This window comes from Chrysemys picta, chromosome 13, assembly GCF_011386835.1.
Source record: "Chrysemys picta bellii isolate R12L10 chromosome 13, ASM1138683v2, whole genome shotgun sequence".
NCBI classification, from domain to species: Eukaryota; Metazoa; Chordata; order Testudines; family Emydidae; genus Chrysemys; species Chrysemys picta.
In genome coordinates, this window is record NC_088803.1 from 47,645,137 (window position 1) to 47,664,307 (window position 19,171).

At 45.0% G+C, this 19,171-nt stretch overlaps 1 protein-coding gene across 1 annotated transcript; it reads right to left on the reverse strand.

The window, feature by feature from the left end:
• Positions 1-9,826: 9,826 nt before the first annotated feature.
• On the reverse strand, positions 9,827-15,821 carry RPS21 (ribosomal protein S21). Its single transcript, XM_024114924.3, has 6 exons — positions 15,673-15,821; positions 13,723-13,819; positions 12,378-12,441; positions 11,244-11,315; positions 10,084-10,139; positions 9,827-9,892 (listed from the first exon to the last, which is right to left on the reverse strand). The coding sequence occupies exons 2-6, from the start codon at positions 13,770-13,772 to the stop codon at positions 9,883-9,885; spliced, it is 252 nt and encodes an 83-aa protein (XP_023970692.1). The 5' UTR covers positions 13,773-13,819; positions 15,673-15,821; the 3' UTR covers positions 9,827-9,882.
• Positions 15,822-19,171: the final 3,350 nt, after the last annotated feature.

Sequence of the window (19,171 nt, forward strand, 5' to 3'; positions counted from 1 at the left end):
GGCCATGCCTGGTGCAACTCCACTGACTTCATGACAGTTACAGAAGAATCAGATTCATCCCAGATTTTGACTTTATCAATCCATTTCTTGTCCAGGTAATAATCTAAACAACAGCAGCTCTCTCTTATATAGAACTTTCTGACCACAGATCTCAAAGTGCTTTTCAAAGGAGGCAAATGTAACTCCGATTTTACAGAACGGGAAACTTCAGCACAGGGAGTCACAATGAAGTGGCCAGGCCCTAAACTGGCCAGGCCAGTTCAGTTCCTGCCTCTTCAGGATGGCGGTGAAATTTATTTAAAGGGCCAGCATGCCAAGGAACAGCTCTTGAATCAGGAGAAAGCGACAGCACCTTTTAAAGAAGTCAGCCATCAAACTAGATGAAGGCTGGACAATGGAACAAACAAAATGCATTCAGTTAAGCGATACTGTGTGAAGATTTTACATTAGCATGTACAAAAAGAGTTCTACGTATCAGTTTAGCAGCAACGCTTTAAATTAAAGGTTTCCAATTGCATTGTCTGTGTATTGGGACATGATAGTGATGGCACACTGCAAGTTACTTCCCAACTGACTGTTCAGAACTGAGGATTAACCCTTTGAGCTAGGGCTTGTTGCCCATACCAACTATTGGGAAAGTAGTGCACAGGTCTCTGCGGACAGAAATCAAAACACTGCAACAATGGTGCCAAGCAACTGTAGCCTAAATCAGGATAAGCCAGGCCCTGCCATAGCCAAGATCACGTTGCGGTGACTGCCAAGACATTACGGACATACCCAAGCACACCTCTCCAGCAGCTGACAGATCTCTGGGACCACTCGGTGGCCAAGATGAATAATGCAAAGCTGAGCGCATTTGGGAAGAGAAGAACTGGAAATTCCAAAGGGGCAAAGCTGCTACTGGAAAGTGGATCACCCTCTCCATGACTGAGCAGGACTCTGCGCTAGAGTGCATCTTTGGGGAATATATTCAATCATTGCCATTCACACCTTTCGCCAAGACAGACCGAAAATATTAGGGTTTTTTGGACTTAATATAGATATGTTTGCACCAAAATTACAGAGCAGATGACCTAACTGGGGGGAACGCTAGTCCATCTCCCTCATTGCAGGTCATTCCCTCCACTGTGAGCCAAGTAGAGGCTAGTGGACTCAGCTTCCTTTTGTGTTGGGGGTGGGGAATTAATCCCCTTATGAAATGGACAGGGGACTGGCTCATCCATCCCAACCCACCCCCGTCCCAAGATGCTTCCAAGGTTGTAGAACTCCCTCAACAGCCTTGCTTCCAAGGTTTCAGAGTAGCAGCTGTGTTAGTCTGTATCCGCAAAAAGAAGAACAGGAGGACTTGTTAGTTAGTCTCTAAGTTGTTAGTCTCTAAGGTGCCACAAGTCCTCCTGTTCTTCTTCTTGCTTCCAAGATCCATCAGCAGTCCGCTACCCCAGCCGCCCCTTGCTGGGGGCGTCACGAGGCACATGCTGGGTTAGGCTCCCCTTTGCTCCCTTTCAGGAGGGGAGTATGGGATTTCAGATTCTCTGAAGGTGGCTCAGGTAGAAACAATTCAAAGCATGAGGTTTCCCCTGCTCTTATCGTGGTGGATTTCTAACATTTTGGAGAGCAGGTACAACCAAGTGAGAGGGGAAATGACCCATGGGAAGACAGTGAAGATAACTGCAGAGTCAGCTTTTTTACGGTCTGTTCATCGACACAAAGGATCTCTGGGGCCGTACAGTCAGATCTGGCTGCTGGGCAGGGCTGAGTAATCCAGCACAAATGCGCCTATTCTCCTACAAATGCTCAGGGAGTTAGTCACGTACTTGGGTCCCATTAGTCAGAATGGAGTCATGTGTATCAGCCTCCCCGAGAACTAAATGCACCACCTTTGCTTGCCCTTACCCAGGAGTGAAGAGGGGAAGACTGCGAAGGAAGCAGAGACGGAGGAGGAGAATGATTTGCTGCAACTCTCAAGGGAGCTGCTGGATTTATTTTTAAAAGCGCTTTTTATTAAACGATAAAGACACGAATCCCTTTTCTCGCAGCATAAAATATCCCATTTCCCAGTTTAAGAAAGATTCAGGGCTGTCAATCTCCACAAGCGAAGAGCTGTGCTAAATATTAACAGATTTTTTGCAAAGCCTGCAAATTCTCACTGGTTTTGCTCAATGCCGATTGAGTGGCAATAGACACTGTTGCTCACTGAACGTGCCAACTGCCATGTTTTCTAATGGGAGTCGTGCTAAGATCATGTTTTGTTTTTTTTACACTGAAACCTAGTTTGCTGTATTGTGAAATTTCACAGAAAAGATACAACTTGACAGCCAATACAGATATGGCAAAAGAGATCCTGAAAGTACCTGTTAGTGCAGCCCTAGTACACAACATCAGTAACAGTTTCCCCTACTGATAAGGTTTGGGAGATAAAACGAAACCAGGGCTCCCCTTCTAGGGCTTGATCCAATGCCCATTGCAGTTGGTGGAAAGACTCCCATTGATTTCAATGAGTGGAGGATCAGACCCTTATTCAGGGAGCAGCCTCTGTTTCACAGAATCTGGCACGTTTCAGCTCTCAGCTTCTGATCAACACATCAAGATTGCAAGATGAAAAATGAGACTTTTTTTTAATCCTCCAGTGGGTTACAACCCACTTTTCTCTCTACTCAGATGACAGTCTCAGATCTACACCCTGCATTCTTAGACCTAGTCTACACCAGCATTTTCCCTAAAACTTGTCTTAAAGGGGAGGCAGTGGACTCAGGAGACCTGGCTTCTAGTCCTGACTCTGCTACTAGCCTGCTGGGTGACCTTGAGCATGTCACCGCACCTGTGCACCTCAGTTTCCCCATTTTACAAATGGAGATAATGATATTCACCTCCTTTGTAAATCCCTTTAAGATCTACTGATGAAAAGCAGTAAATGAGATGGGTAATATTATTAGAATCTCCCACAAGTGCTAGCAGCGGTAGAAGTGCTAGTGTAGACAAGGCACAGGTGGCAACTGGTATTTTTACCACCATGTCACACACACCTCTTGAGCAGAGTTAGAGGGTAAAAAATCAGTGGAGTCCTGTCTACATTAGAGCTCCCGGATGTTGCCACCACTACTGGGTGATTTGCAAAAAAAGGGCTAATGTAGACAAAGCCTGTGAAAAACACTTCTTTCTGCCCCTAGCCTCCACCAACAATACACCTATACCCTGGATATCCGGCTACAAACACAGAGAGCGCACAATCACTATTCACAGTCCCAAACTCAGGCCTCCAAATTATCGTGGAAGAAGCAGAAAAGTAATAAATAAGACATCAGAACAAAATGTCCAGAAAGACTAGAGTGCTACCGTGTCCCCTGGAAAATAATATTCAGTTATAACTCAGTCTCTTCACATTTGCTTGATTTCCTAATAGCCACGATCATCGGATGCCACAGTGATTAAAAATGGCCATTTCTTTCCAATATGTGTAAAAACCTCCCGTTGATCTTGCTAATAGCCCTCTTATTCAGCTCAGTGCTTATAGTTCCGCTTGGGGATTTAGGCAGGGGGAACTCCTGCCTGCTATTAAACAATAGTTTACTTCCTAGCAGGAAACGGTGGTAATTGGTTTGCCATTGTTTACTCTTGGCTGATTAGTCCTACATGGAAGTGGGTCGCCTGTTCTCCCCGGGATGCTAAAAGGCAAGCTGTTTCCATCGCTAGTGGATTCACTGAATCCCCTAACTTGCCACCCAGATGTGAAGGATGCCCAGGAACTGGGAATGTTCTCCCCTTGGTGTGCTGGGCTTAACGCTGCTGAGAATTACACACATGGGACAGGCAGCTTTCCCAGCTGGCTGAAAGAAAAACAAAAACCACTGCCAGGCCAAGCTCAATGGTTTGGTTCAAATACCTACCTAGATAGCCAATGACGTCATCTCCACTGTAGCTGTGGGCCTCAAGATGCACTCAGAAGCTTCCTGAACTATCCCAACCTCCTGAGACTATTGGAAGTGCCACAAAAACACCCTCCCTGCTGAGATTCCTGCTACGTCCTGCTTTCAGGTGGGCCAGAAATGCCAACAGAACAGCCACTGCCATATTTCTGCACCTCTGCTCCGTACCCCAGAGTTGTGTCCCTTTCTACGCCTTCCTCCCCCAACCCTAACTCAGCTGCAGCTACTAAAACCGCAGTATCCTCCTGAATCTGTCCCTCTGACCACAGAACATTTATGGCCATGATCCTCCCAGCAGCTCTTCCACACAAATCACACTGTCACACACTGGGAGAGTAACAAGCTCCTAGCAAGGAACGAGGTGTGTTATAACGTGAGCAGCTACCGTCTGCCCGGGCAGAAACATTTTGGCCACAGATCCTAAAGTAGCCTCAGTTAACGCAGATGTCTTTAGGATGCCACTGCCAAGTCCTTGTAAGTAACAGCAAAGAATTTCACAACTTGGTGCAATGTAACCATGTAAGGGCAACACTGTCCATCTTGTACAGTACAAGTACAGTTCATTCCCTTTCATGGCTCTGTGGGATCTGAACTATTCTTGTCACAAGACAACAGAGGGCATTTTACTCTATACTGATACTAGAAAGTGCCTTAAGATGTCTCTCTAAAGGGACGCTGTCAAGTACTTAAGGCCCCATATTATGGTTCCGCAGAATAAAATTTTACAAAACCTGATACTAACCAACGTCGTCCCCAAACAAAAAGCTTGTTAGCGAATGAAGTTTGGATTTAAACATCTCTCTGTCCTAGTTGCAGAGTTGTGCTACTGTTGTAAGTTTCACTTCCTGGTTCTGATTAGAAACAAAAGTGAAAATGATTTGTCTGGTTTCATCATGGGAGCTGAGGAAATGCAACATACAGAAACCAGCAAACAGCATAAGTAGTGGAGAATAAATTCAAAGAAATGTCAGTTTTAGTAATCTCGGATATTAAGAGAGGAAAGGACATATTTGAAAGCACACATTTCAATTAATACAGATACAGATAGCGGAGAGCCCATGGTCTCCCTCACATGTACAATTCACAAAGCCATGTGTATAAAGGAGACGACAATGGGGCTTGTTTCCAGTAGTCTGTTGCAGTGAGCAACGTTGCTGTTTGTACATGTTCCCTAAAGCTTATGCACAGAGCTGCCCCCTCAACCCCCCCTCCCCTCCTCAGGGCAAAGCCACCTCATTGTTACCCCATCTAGCTGCTATTCCCACCTCTGGTCAGCCGTCACATTCCAACCGCCACAGAACCTCTGGACGCTGTCTGGTTCCCTGAGGGCCCAGCACTGATTGAAGTTGGGGATATTCGAAACAAAAAGGGCTCTCAGCCATGCTCGTAGCTGTTTCCATCACTTTGCACTGACTCAGACGTGATAGGTTTCAAGATAGGGTTGCCAATTTTGGTTGCATGTATTCCTGGAGGTTTCATCTCATGACATAATCTTTAATTAAAAATAACCCTGGAGGGCTGGCAACCCTACTTCAAGGTGAGAACAATCCTGGAAGATTTGTGTTGGGTTGTGTGGATGGCATATGAGGGGGGTGTGGTGTCGTGAGGGGCTGTGCACTTGGGGTTATTGTGCATGCTGGCTGTGCTGTTTCTGGGTTCTGTTGAGCTGGGAAAGTCGTGCAGGTGGCAAATGAGGGGTGTGTGCTGTAGTGAGGGGCCGGGATTGTGTATACTGATTATGTTGATTTGTGTCTGGGGGGTTGTGTTGGGAGATTTGTGCAGGTGGCAGTTGGGCCAAGCATTCCACCATTTGTGCAGTTGCCCTTATAAGACCAATGAAATTGTTGCATGCAAACTATCTGTAGAGTTAGGGTGGCGATTGGCTGAGTTACCTATGATATCACAATAGTCTAGGACTCCTGGCATGGCATAGATACATGCCTTGCTGTAGTTGCACACCATACACGTGTAATTCGTAAAGCTAAAATGACTGAGAACTTCAAAATTGGACAGTAACAGACCATGAAACCCAGCAATGAATTAATATGTGATATTTTGAACATGCTTGTAGCTGCTTCCATTGCTTCACACTGGCTGTATGGACATTTTAGGCTTTGATACAGAGTGACATTCCTGTCATCTTATAGATTAATTAAAATATTTTTATCTGCTTTCAAAAGAGGACATATAGGAGATCTCAAGTCTGTCTTGGGCTTTTATGTGTCCAGTTCATTTTCTGGGGGGTGGGGGGGGTTCCCCACAGAAATCCATGTGGCTGACTACCTTAGCAGACTAGAGACAACTAAGATTTGGACTCTTTGGTACACTAGACATTTATCTCTAAACATTTCCTGATGCTGTTCTAACTTTTATCCTAATGCCAAGCCAGGAGTAGCTAATTTAGGAGATCCCAGTAATCATGAGAGATTCTCAGTGGATTAAAATTTATCACGCTCTTATTCGGTACAAAAGAAAGTTGTTAATGAAGACTGGAATGGGCCAAGACTAAATCTTTGCTTCAGAGACTATTTGTCTTTCTGAAGAGTGATTTCTGAAATTTGACTGCTGGAGTATCTTAAAAATATGTGAGATGAAAGACTATTTGAGCTCAAGGTTCATGCTGTGTACTTTCATACATCCATGCAACAGCATATTCTGGGGATCCTATCACATTTTAGTGAGTTCAAAGATCAGATTGAATCTACAGTATACCATTAGGGTCCGGTAACTAAACAATCTGCTTTACCTTACTTAGTATGAGTCCCCCAGTTCAATTGGAGTCTCTGACCGCAATTATAAATGCAAGTAAAAAAGTATCCTACACACACAAAACCCCATGCCATTTCAGGCTTTCTAAAAAATACAGATGAGGAGCAAGATATCCCGTATATTCTGCCAATAAAGACAATCCTTTACAAACAAAACAACGAGACAAGTTCCTTTCTCCAGATTGCCTGAGAAGAGTCCTAGGCTTCAGTTTCCCACACCCACATGAATCCTCAGCAATCTACAAACACACAAGCAGTCTCAACACACAGCTAGATACTAAATGTAAACAGCAGAACACCCCTAGAGAGCTGCTTCTAAAACCTGGGAAAACTGCAAACGTATAGTTTTGAATGGCATGATGTGTAGAATCAACATTCTGAAGCACAAAGGGCGCAAGTCTAAAGGAAACACTTAAAAATCCCACACGCTATAAAAAATACATCGAAATCTAACTATACTGGGAAATGCACAAAACAGGAGGTGACCCACGTAGGATCTGGACGTGTTCCACCTTAATTTCTGGAAATATACTCAGGACAACAGGAGCCTTAATGGAACCTGAAATAATAATGAAGTTAATGTCTCCACTTACACACACTACATTGGTAGAAGATGGCAAACAATGGATTAAAAAAACACCTATAATGCCAAATATGACAACAGGGGAAATTATTGCAATACCAACCATCAAAGAACAGATGGCAAACAACTTCTGTATAGCACTTCTCACTGTTGTAACTGACCTATAGTAATATGATTATTGTTATGCAACACCAGATTGAAAGTTGAGAGACATTTTGTCCATGGGATTTTAAACCTTCCACTCAGTAATATAAGAGGACATCTGCAAATGTTGGTATAGCTATTTCTTTCTGATCCCCTTCTGCAAGTTCATTTCTTTTTCTTGTTGCAAGGGCCAAGCCTCGCTGGTAGAGATATTCAACTGCTACACCAGCTTTTATGCTTATAACTTCCTATGGGGTTATAGCCAAAGTAAACCAGAGTCCAGAGATCAGATTTTTCAGTACATTTGATATTCACTTTAGGTGGATATTCTTCAGCGATCAAATTACCCAAGCCACACACAGATTCCTTGGCCCAATTCACCTTCTAACCCGGTTCCCAGCACTCTAGCTCGAGATTTGAGACATGTGGTATTTGAAAGGAAGTAGGCCACTTTTAATCCCCATTATCCCGCCCCCTTCCTAATTCATCCACATCCTTCATTCCTTTCAGTGGCTACTTTTGTAGTAACCATCTAGCTTGGTATAGTTCAGTGTTTCTCAAACTTGTCAGGTTGCTGAAGTCAACATTTTGTATGACCCCCCCTTACATTTAAAAGGTTTCAATGATAAACAATCTAATTTATCTGTATGTTTCATGGGACTGACTGAATATGGATCCTGAAAGGGAAGAGTGTACAAGTAATGGGGGAGCAAGATTTTCTTTCCTTTAGAAGCTAATCAAATTTTCCATGCCTCACAACTCCTTGATTGCTTTTCATAACCCCCCACCGCCCCTTCTCGGGGTTGAGAAACTGATGTAGTTTATTCGCTGTGAGGGCTCATGTTGTACAAGACAGGGTATGAAACTTGCTTTTTTAGGAACACTGACAAAAGTATTGGCTACTATTTTGATACTAGCATTACAGATACTAGTGAGTAGGGCCAGAATCTAGATGGATTTACTTTCTGTTTGGGATTTCATTTCTTTACCATCCTGTGTGACAATAGCACTTCACAGATAATTACCATACCAAGGCCTTATCCCCCAGATCTTAAAAATTAAGATTTTCTGAATCAGTAGGAGAAAGTAAAGTTGTATCTAATAATTAAAAAGTGCAGTGCATTAAGGAAGAGGAGGCTGAAGCAACTTCACACACCTGAGAACCATGGCTGTCTTGTAAAACTGCATTTATCTTAGTGTATAAAGCGGTTTTGCTGTATTTCTACAATTTCAGATTTGCAGAATAACATTAGAAACTAGACTGGAAGTAGGGTTTTGCTTGTAGCCTAATACCCCACCCCTCTAGCTTGGACCCAAACTGTAAAGTCTGCTTCTATATCCATCGGATATTTGTACAGTCTGAACCTCAGCCAGCCAATCTCCCTTCACAAAGCCCATTTCATCAATTGAGTATTGAGTTTGCATGCTCTCCAGCCATTTACCATTGAAATAAAACACCTGAAGTAGGACAGATAAAACTTGGAAACAATTCTTCCAAAACCTAAAGGCAAGAACAGCTGTGAGCTTCAGGTCAAAAGTGCGATGTGGTGGATATTAGCCAGAGACAGGGAACTGACAGATAACAGAGGCAGTGTCAGCATGTGTATTCTCATTCCAACTGGCTGCACTCCCTATGGGCTCTGGTAGTGAGATAGCTAAAAATAACATGTCAGCAGGTAAAAAGTTTAATAGGCCATTAAAGGACCCATAAGCTATGTATTAAAATATTGTTTAGATATTTTAAATGAGTTTCTCAGACAGCATAATGCCCTACTTTTTACCATCTGAGGTCATATGAAAAGTGAAGTTTTCCTGAATATTTTGTCTCTTGCAGAGTAATTAATATGGGTAAAGCATGTTAAGAAAATGTAAGCATTTCCTATAATGACACACGATAAGATTTCAATAGACGAGCCAAGAGCGTGAGTGCATCGATGGCAGAAACGCATACGGCACTGATATTAGCAGAAGAAAGCTGAGCCTATACTTTAAAGTCTCAGTCAAATTAACCCACAAGGACATATCCTACGTAAGCTTTCCTTCTCAAACACATTTCAATGGAACAGGCAGAATCAAACAATTTCTACATGTTTCCAGATTCCTATACCTGCAAAACATTCAACTCTTGATCTATGCTGTAGAGAATTGAAGCAAGGGTAATACAAAGAGCTAAATTTGCAACATATACTAAATGTGGATGAGAAAGTTTGAAGTTAACAAAAACGCAGACTCGGGTTTTCAAACGAGGCATAGTTCTATATATTGGGTTATCAAAAGGTTTCATCTCTAGGTCCTCAGAATTAGTCAGTTCTGTAACGTTCCTGCACAAACATCTGAAGATATTTAGAGAACTTTAAAACCCACTGGCATTTATGGTTCTGAACTAAAATAAAACGCTGCACATCAAATATGTTCAAGCTGTTTATTTTACAACAAAATGTTCCATATCAGAGGGCATCTTCAGTTAGAAATTCCTGGAAAAGAAAACCAAACAAAATCGTTACAAAGTCATAATCTGTTTCAGCAGCTTTAATAAATATTTTTGTAAAACTTCATAAACAGCCTGTAAATCCACAATACATGTTTTCATCAAGACCTAAAACTCTGGAACCTGGAAAGGAAATCACATTGATTATCTCATCTTTGCAAAGGTTAACATACTTACTTGGAAACAATCCCATCATTTTTTGCCAGACGCAGAATAGAATCATCAGATTCACCCTTAAATAGAAAAAAATGGAGTGCTGAAACAGTCTGTAATCCCTGGTTTCTCATTTTTAAATGTAAAATGAGAGATGTGAGGTGCTCAGCTACCTAAAGACATTTCTGGAAGTATCAACGGCTTAGAGATGTATATAAATCTGTTGATAGAATGCTATTTGTGTGAATTAGCTTTTCCAAAAGTATTCATCAAATTCTTGGCCATCTTGCAGTACCCGAAAGTGTTTTTAACTTAATACGTTATGTCACTTGATGCTCAATGATATATCTTGTTATTACAAAGACACAGCACCCTGATGAAAGTGCAGAAAAAGCACCACACTGAGTTGATTTAAAGAAATCTTAAAAGCTGGATTTTTGTGTTGCTTACGAACACCACAGATCCAACACTGCTCTAGAAATTGGTCACTCGGTATACTGGTTGCCACACACACACAAAAAAAAATCTTCAGCAATTTCTTTTACTGATTTCATTACTACAGATTTTTGGACAATTCAATTATACATGTTTTAACCAGAAAAAAAATCCGAATACATAAGTGGAGAAGTTGATTTGGTAATGGAATTTGTTCATGAAATTCACCTCTCAAATCTAAACAGAATGAATACAAGCTAGCTTTTTGTTTTACATTTAAAACTGATTAAGGTCTCATGAAAGGTACTGGATTGAGAACTTTAGAAACAGAAATCCTCTATCCAGTGAGCATGTAGAGTAGCACAGGAAGCAACAATACTAACATCCTTACATTCCTCTGACAGCGTGCCTCAGATATGTTCTGGAGGAAGAACAACTTGTGGATAAAGAATAGCAGTGTCTCTGTGATGGACTGGCCCTGTACAAACTCCCACTAAAGTCAGGAGAGTTTTTCCATTTAAAGAGAAGTTGGATAGGGTCCACTGTCTTTGTTCCCTTTACTACTGAGTCTGCCAAATAGTCTGCCAGAGGAGAGGTATGGGTTTTGTGATAGACACACGTCCACTGGGAGCTGGACTGAGATCACAAACTTTTCACAAAGGCCAAACATGCATCACACAGGGATAAACAGTCCAACCAATCTAAGGTGGAGTAAACACATTTCCTAATTTTCAAGGAAACACTCTTACCATCCTACGAATTGCTCCACAAATGGCATAAGTTTTGAACTGGCCATTGACTCTGCCTGTGACCTTGTCAACCTACAATTATAATTAGAACATTTTGATTAAGTAGACATGTTGGTAAACACACAATTCTTGTAATACTTTACCCTCTAAAAATATCAAGTTTGCAAACAAGAGGCGCAAAAGGTAAATTGTTTGCAGAGAAATGGGTCCTATGGTCAGAATATCAAGAATCACAAAACCTAAGCCAAATGTCCACATTAAAAATGACAGGTTAGTTTCTTCACATACATAAAAGGACCATGGAGTCTGATGGATTTAGGATCAGACAACATAACAGGAATACAATTAACCAGTAACAACGGGTGTATTAACAAAGGCCTGGGTAGAAGATAAAGTCGAAGTCTCTTTTGGGATACAAGTACATGTCCAATTTAAAAGTCTGTGGATTTAGCTGCCTTAATGACGAGCGCACTTGTCTGGATTTAGGACTGTATCGAAATTTGGAAGAAGCAGTCTTGTTCTGCGGGCCACTAAATGCACAAGAAAAAGGACACAAATGATCTCACTTTTTCAAGTTGTAGGGAAGTTTCCCAGGAAGAGAACATTGAGCAGTGTAAGATTAAACCCTGCAGCAGCCCGTAAAATAGCACAAGGATTTGTTTTTCATTTCTGCTGATCCCCAATCCTTGAATAATGAAATAGGGTAAGCAAGAGAATTTTTCTTAACATTAAAAGGGAAATAAAATCACTTAAAAAATGTGCATATTATGGTGATGTAAAAAGGATGAAGTAATTTGCCCAAATCCACACAGTAAGCAAATTGCAGAGACAAAATTGCAAGACTTCCAATTATCAGTCCCATACCTTAACTACTAAGCCACATTCCCTCCATGAATATTAAAAAATTACAAATCCTGTACACAGCACAACAAAGGCAGATTTGCCAAAGCAAGCTGCCAAGATAAATTACATCCAATGCTGTTGAGATGGTATTAGACTTATTTGGAGATGTAATACAACATTCACGCTGACATATTGAGCACTTCATAAACGTTAGTGAAACTGAAGGTTCTAAACTTCACAAATAGTTACAACTCTCTAATTAAATCTACATCTGTCATGAGTTATACTTACCTCAGAAATATTCATTTGAATGGAAGCATGGTCCTTAGCACCGATTATTCGGTTGCTAGCAGAGCTGAGGAAAGAGGGAATATGAATTTAAAGTAAGAAGCATATGAGGAGGGTATTATACTAACCGAACAAAGCCTATTAAAGGCCTACCCACAGTATGAATACAGCTGGGCTAGCAGTTTGATGGTGATAGTCAAGGCATCAGAGAGCTCAATGACCATACAGTTAAAAGTAGGCCTGACACCAGATTTAAACCTGGCTCTTATCTGGCAGTATTACACTTAGCTATGGCAGCAAATAATCTTAATGTTGACCTATTTCATTATTTTTAGACTATGTTCACTGCACGTAAATGAAGATAACTCGCACCGGAAATATGCATTCCTATCTGCTCTGGAAAGCAACTATAAGAAACTGGAATGTAGCTACCTGCTATGTCTGAGAGGAATGCTACTTATTTAGTAACAGAGCAGTGGTAGTGACTGAGTAGAATCAACTGGCCCTTCCAATAGCACCTCACACAAAATTATTTTTGCCTGCACTTCACATAGTTTATTTAAGGGGTTTACCGGGTTTATCTGAATTTCTTATTAAAAAAACTCCCGGTATGTCTATTTAATTCTTTGCCTATCTTAATCCCAGGACTGCGACTTTTAGACTAAACATTGTGAATCCAGATGCAGTGAGAAATCATGAGTTCATTGTAAAAACTCCTAAGAACCCAGAAGGAGCTCACGAAACTGCTCCTGCAGGAAATAAACACATACTCACAAATGAGCAGTTCATTTTATAAGTTTTTGTTCCCCCTTGAAGAAGGTCGGAACAAAATGACTCCCAACACCAATCTGGCCACTTGCTAACGCCTATGTGCTTTTGTGAAAGTTGTTTTTTTCTCTTAACAGTGAAGGTAACTAACTACTGGAACACTTTATCAATTGTCATGGTGAAATTTCCATCAGTGACAAGTTTGAAGTCAAGAGTGGGTGTGTTTCTAGTTCAATAAAGGAATTATTTTGGAGAAGTTTTATGGCCTGTGTTACCCAGGTCAGATTAGATGATCACAATGGTCCTTTCTGGCCTTGGAATCTAAGAGGAAGTAGTAATACAACTAAATTAATCCCTTCATAGAATATAGTGAACTGGTGCTTTGGTTACCAAGTTTCATGCTTCAGTGCATAAACTGATCCTCACACAGGAACTGCCTTTCACACACCAGGGAGGTTTATTATGGGGACACTGATGCTGTTGTATGCAGGAGGCTGCACAAGACTGACCACCTGAGTCAGCCTGGAAAGACCCATGCCCCTATATAATAGCACCAAGCACACCAAGGAAAGGCACTCACCATTTACGAGGCACATACAGGTCCACAAATTCCCCAGCGTCGTTCTGCATCTTATTTTTCTATGTGTTACCACACAGGGATGTGCAAGAGGAGATACCTAAGGGGACATAAATCACAGGGTCATACCCCACTAACCAAGTACTCAGATACATGTTCTAACAGCCCAGCCCACTGAGAATTGTCCTGCTCAGCTTAAGCACACCTCAGTCTATTAGGGTTACCATACGTCCGGATTTCCCCGGACATGTCCGGCTTTTTGGTGCTCAAATCCCCGTCCGGGGGGCATTTCCAAAGAGCCGGACATGTCTGGGGAAATAGGGAGGCATAAGCCAGGGTCCGCCCAGCACGATCCGCCGGGTCCGCAGCGCAGCCCAGTTGCCCCAGCTACAATGCTCAGACGGGGTACGGGGGGGGCTCGGGCTTCCCTCGCGGGCGGGGACCCCCAGGCCACTGGGGGACCCTTCCTGTGGCCCCATTGCCCCGTGCAGCTTGGAACCCGGCGCCGCGGGAGCTGTTTCCGGCGGCGACAGACAGGCCGGGGAACATGCTCGGCGGCAGGAAGGAAGCTGAGGCCGGGGCTGCAGGGACCAGCGCTGCCGAGTGTCTGAAGCCCCCAGCAGGCAGAGGCTGCCGGGTGAGCAGGGCAGGCGGGGCATAGAGGCTGCAGGGCGAGGAGGAGCAGGGCAGGCAGGGGCATAGAGGCTGCAGGGCGAGGAGGAGCAGGGCAGGCAGGGGCATAGAGGCTGCAGGGCGAATGGGGAGCAGGAGTCTCAGAGGCTGCAGGGGCAGGGGGGTGCAGGGACAGGGGGCGCAGAGGCTGTAGGGCGAGTGGGGAGTAGGAGTCACAGAGGCTGCAGGGGCAGGGCAGGTGGGGAAGCAGAGGCTGCAGGGCGAGGAGGAGCAGGGCAGGCAGGGGCATAGACGCTGCAGGGCGAATGGGGAGCAGGGAAGCACTTAGCAACCCCCAACCAAGATCAGAGCAGGAGGGAGGAGGAGGGGGAATGCGGGGTGCTCATAGGAGGGGACAGAGTTGGGGCAGGGGCTTTGGGGAAGGGGTGGAGCTGGGGCGGAGCCGGGGGTGGGGAAGGGGCCAGGCCCCCGTGGAGTGTCCTTTTTTTTCAGTGTTGAAATATGGTAACCCTACAGTCTATCCACCTTAAATTTTATCCTGTAGTATCTCTGTGCCTTCCGCATAAAACCAATAGCAGTAACCAAGTCCCTTGTGAGCTTAATGGAGTCTCTGGCATCTCTCCCTTTTCGCAACACACACAACTCTGCTTGTGGTCAAGTCTTTGTTGTTTGAGGATTTTGCTAGTTTTGGTGGGGATGGATTTCGGAGTACAGGGGCATGTCAGCGTTGTGTGATTTTTATGGTGGAAAGGCCTTTTCGAAAGGGAAGGTTTTGCAGCGTGGCCTAGAGACAAGCAGGCAGATTTGCCTGATCTAACCACCAGGGCCCCATGACAAATGCTTCGCCCTCAACCCTCGTGTGCTTCGTCCTGGGCCAGGTGATCGGCGCGGTCCCAAACGTCACCCTCACGCACCGGGCCGGATTCTCTGATGTAACTGGGACTGGAGCCACTAAATCCCAAACCCAAACCTGGGACTAACGGGCCCAAACCCGGCCCCGCGCACCGCAGCGCTGCCGGAAAAGCCTGGCCGCCCCCGCACGTGGCGGGGATCGGGACGGGAAGACAAGCTCCCCCCGGCACAAGCGAGAAGAACCGGGGCTTGCTCCGCTGACGGCCGGCCCGGCGCGTGGGACCAGGCGGGAGAACCGAGGCCGGGGCAGAAGGAGGCCGAGCCCAGCCCGCCCCACGGGGCCGGAAAGGGGGCCGGGAACCCGGCGCCGCCGCCCACCCTCCCTCCCGGCGTCTCCCCAGCCCCCGCGGCCTGCAGCCCCCAGCCCCGGCTCGCGCCTCGCCAGCCCGGCCGCCCCTCGCCTCCTACCTCGCCGCCAGCCCAGACCGGAAAGGGCGACACCCGCCACCCGGAAGCGATAAAACAAAGACGGGGAAAGACGCGAGCGCTTCCGGGGCAGCGTCCGTGACGTCACCGGCGGGCGGGGGAGGGTGAGCGGGAAGGTTCTTCTGCGCCTTGGCCTCAGGCTGCGGTCCGAGCCCAGGGGCTCTCACGCGCCCTCCTAACAACAAACCCCTGCACGGCCCCGGGGCGGGGCCAAGCCTGGGCCCCAGGGCTTCAGCCCCGCCCCCAGCAAGGCTAAGCCCGCCCTGGCGACCCCAGCTAGGGTGAAACATCGGGACAGGGGTGGGGGGTAATAGGAGCCTATATAAGAAAAAGACCCAAAAATCGGGACTGTCCCTATAAAATGGGGACATCTGGTCACCCTCGTTGTGGCCCACTTTGGGCTCCCAACCCACAGTTGGAGAACCGCTGTCCTAGCCCAGCACTGCAGCGGTTCGTCTACAGCCCACGTAGTTCAACGCCCTGGTACGAGGACATTTACTCCAGCTGGAATGGGAGGGCTCCTGCCACTGCCTCCCCGGCTCCCTCCCTCGGGGTTGGGAGAAAGCTTGGACGTGGTCTTGAAAAGCACAAAATCAATAGGAATTGCGGGTGCTCAGCACCCCTGTGGCTCCATGACAGCTTGCCCTTACCTAACTCTCCCCCACCCCTTTTCGTATGGAGAACAAAAACTGGGTCACTGTAGCAATGGAAAACAAGAGTGGGGGAGGGCCTTAGGTGGACATTCACCTGGGTCAGGTGCATGGTCCAGTGCCAATGGCCCAGGACTAGGACTTGGGCACACTTGTTTTAATCCCATTTCCATCAGTAACTTGACATATGATCTTGTGAAATCACAACTTTCTGCCCTCATTTCCTTTCCATCTGTAAAACATACTTTGTAAAGTGCTTTGAGATGCTGCACTTTTATATGAATGACAAGAGTGTCTCAGCTTTCTTGCTGGACAGCATGAATGCCTTAGCTTTTGGCCTTTCCCTGGAGTCCTCACACTTGTACTTCGCTCAGTAGATAAGAAACAAGATTAAAATGAAGGGGTAGCTGTTCTGAGCCTTGGCCTGTCTGTCCGATTCCCAAACCTACGTTTCTCAGAGAACATGGTCTATTGTAACTCGCTTTAATCAAAGCAAAAATCCATATGGGATGAAGGAAAAGGGTAGCTTGGAACAGCTGCTGCACTCTACAAATAGTAATGAATGCATCAGAAGTCTAGAGGAAACTGACTTGTGTGCCCCCTCTCCCCCCGTTGGGCTGAAGCATATCTGGATACGGATTACTTTTTTTGCTTGATTGGGCTGTGATCCTAGAAAAGGCTTCAGCATAGAAATCTCACTTCCTGACACTTTAGGATTCAGTCTTTTTAAATGTGAGCTGCTATTAAAAGTAAGGCATTGAAACAAGTGTCTAGTTTGAACTGATTAGATTTGGAACTTCACTTTGGAGCCATTTGTGGATTGTTTCTTGTTTTAGCACAATTGGTGATCAGCTTGCCACTTGCTCAAATTCAGAGGCCAGGCCTGTGGAACTAAATTAACATTCTAAATGATCGGTGGTGGGTATATAATTATGGCTGCCTTTTATTTAGCTTATTCATTTGCCGTATGAGACAAAAGCAGTATTTGAGGCTGCCAGACACTGTAAAAGTTGATTCAAACAGCAATAGCAAAAACCATTATGGACCACCCACGACCATCTGATGTCACTGGATCCGGCCAGGGAATGGTAAAGTGTCTGGACCACACTTACCATTCCAAACAAGCACCTTATTACTGATCTGACAAGCCACCCTCCTGGTTTCAGCCTGTGATGCAAACTTTGGACCACTTTTAACTGCATCCGAACAAGCCATGGAAGATGCAGCTACTTGATGCACAAGTGGAAAATCAAAAGTTCCACTTCATGCGACTGGGGTGAGAACATCCAAACCAAACACACAACGCAGCACCCCAAATACAGATTCAAAGGTGAATTGGATGATGTCCACAATGTCACAGAGGAGGCCTTGAATCGTCTTGCCTTATGGACATACGACTGCATCTATAGTATGTTGCTCTGCAGATGCCATATGCATGTGAAAGTGAGCAAGCAGTATTTTAGGAAGCAGGTGTGTGTGTGTGTGTGTAATAGCAGTCCTTACTTTAAATAGTAGGGGCATGGACAGGAAACTGGAACAACTGTTCCAGTAGCAGGGGTAAAAAAAACTCAACTGGCTTCAAGACTGAGCTTGATAAGTTTATGGAGGAGATGATATGAGGAGACTGCCTACAATAGCATGTCTTTGGCTATCCCTTCATGCGAGGATAATGTTTGCCAAGGGGGTTCATTGGTGGTGTTTTAAGTGGCTGAGGAACCCAATTCATGCCTTGCAGATTTTCCCACAGAAGTGACAGGTGTAATCTTGGAGGAGACAGTTGTTGGCTGGACTATTGTGCCTTTTCTTTCCTCCTTTGTCACTTCTCTGTCTCATGAGCACATCTGTACTCCTCAAAGTGACCTGTGGCACCATTGTGTTGTTCCACGCCGAGTCCTCCCAGTTTGTACTTTCAGATAGCAAATATCTCCAATGACCAGTGATGGGACACTAGATATGGAGGGTTCTGAGTTGCTACAGAGAATTCTTTCCCACATGTCTGGCTGCTGGGTCTTATCCACATGATCAGGGTCTAAGTGATCACAATATTTGGGATCAGGAAGGAATTTTTTCCAGGGTCAGATTGGCAGAGACCCAGGTTTTTTTTGCCTTCCTTTGAAGCATGGGGCATGGTTCAGTTGCAGGTTGAAATTAGTGTAAATGGTGGATTCTCTGTAACTTGAAGTCTTCAAAGCACAATTTGAGGACTTCAGTAACTCAGCCAGAGATTATGGGTCTATTACAGGAGAGGGTGGGCAAGGTTCTGTGGCCTGCAATGAGCAGGTCTGACTAGATCAGTGGTTCTCAACTAGGGTTCCAGGGCCCCTGGGGGGCTGCCAGCAGGCTTCAGGGGGTCCACTAAGCAGGGCCTGCATTAGATTTGTGGGGACCCAGGGCAGAAAGCTGAAGCCTCATTGTCTGGGGCTGAAGCCCAGGGCCCTGAGCTCTGCCACCCGAGGCTGAAGCTTGAGCAACTTAGCTACATGGCGGCCCCTGGGCAGGTGCCCTGCTTGCTACCCCCCAACTCTGGCCCTGGCTTTTATATGCAGAAAAATTGTTGCGACACAAGGGGGCTGGGGAGTTTTTACAGGATGCTGGGGGGCCTCAGAAAGAAAAAGGTTGAGAACCCCTGGACTAATGATCAGGATGGGCCCTTCTGGCCTTAAAGTCTATGAGGTAGTAAGTATCTGCCTTGTTAAATGAGCCTGTCCTAGAGCTAAAAAGATATATTACATGAACAGTCTGCCATATAATCACATTTCAGTATGAAATTTTCCTGTGATTGCTGTAACTGAAAGACTAAATTACACAGCACTAGTTCCCATGTATGTTTA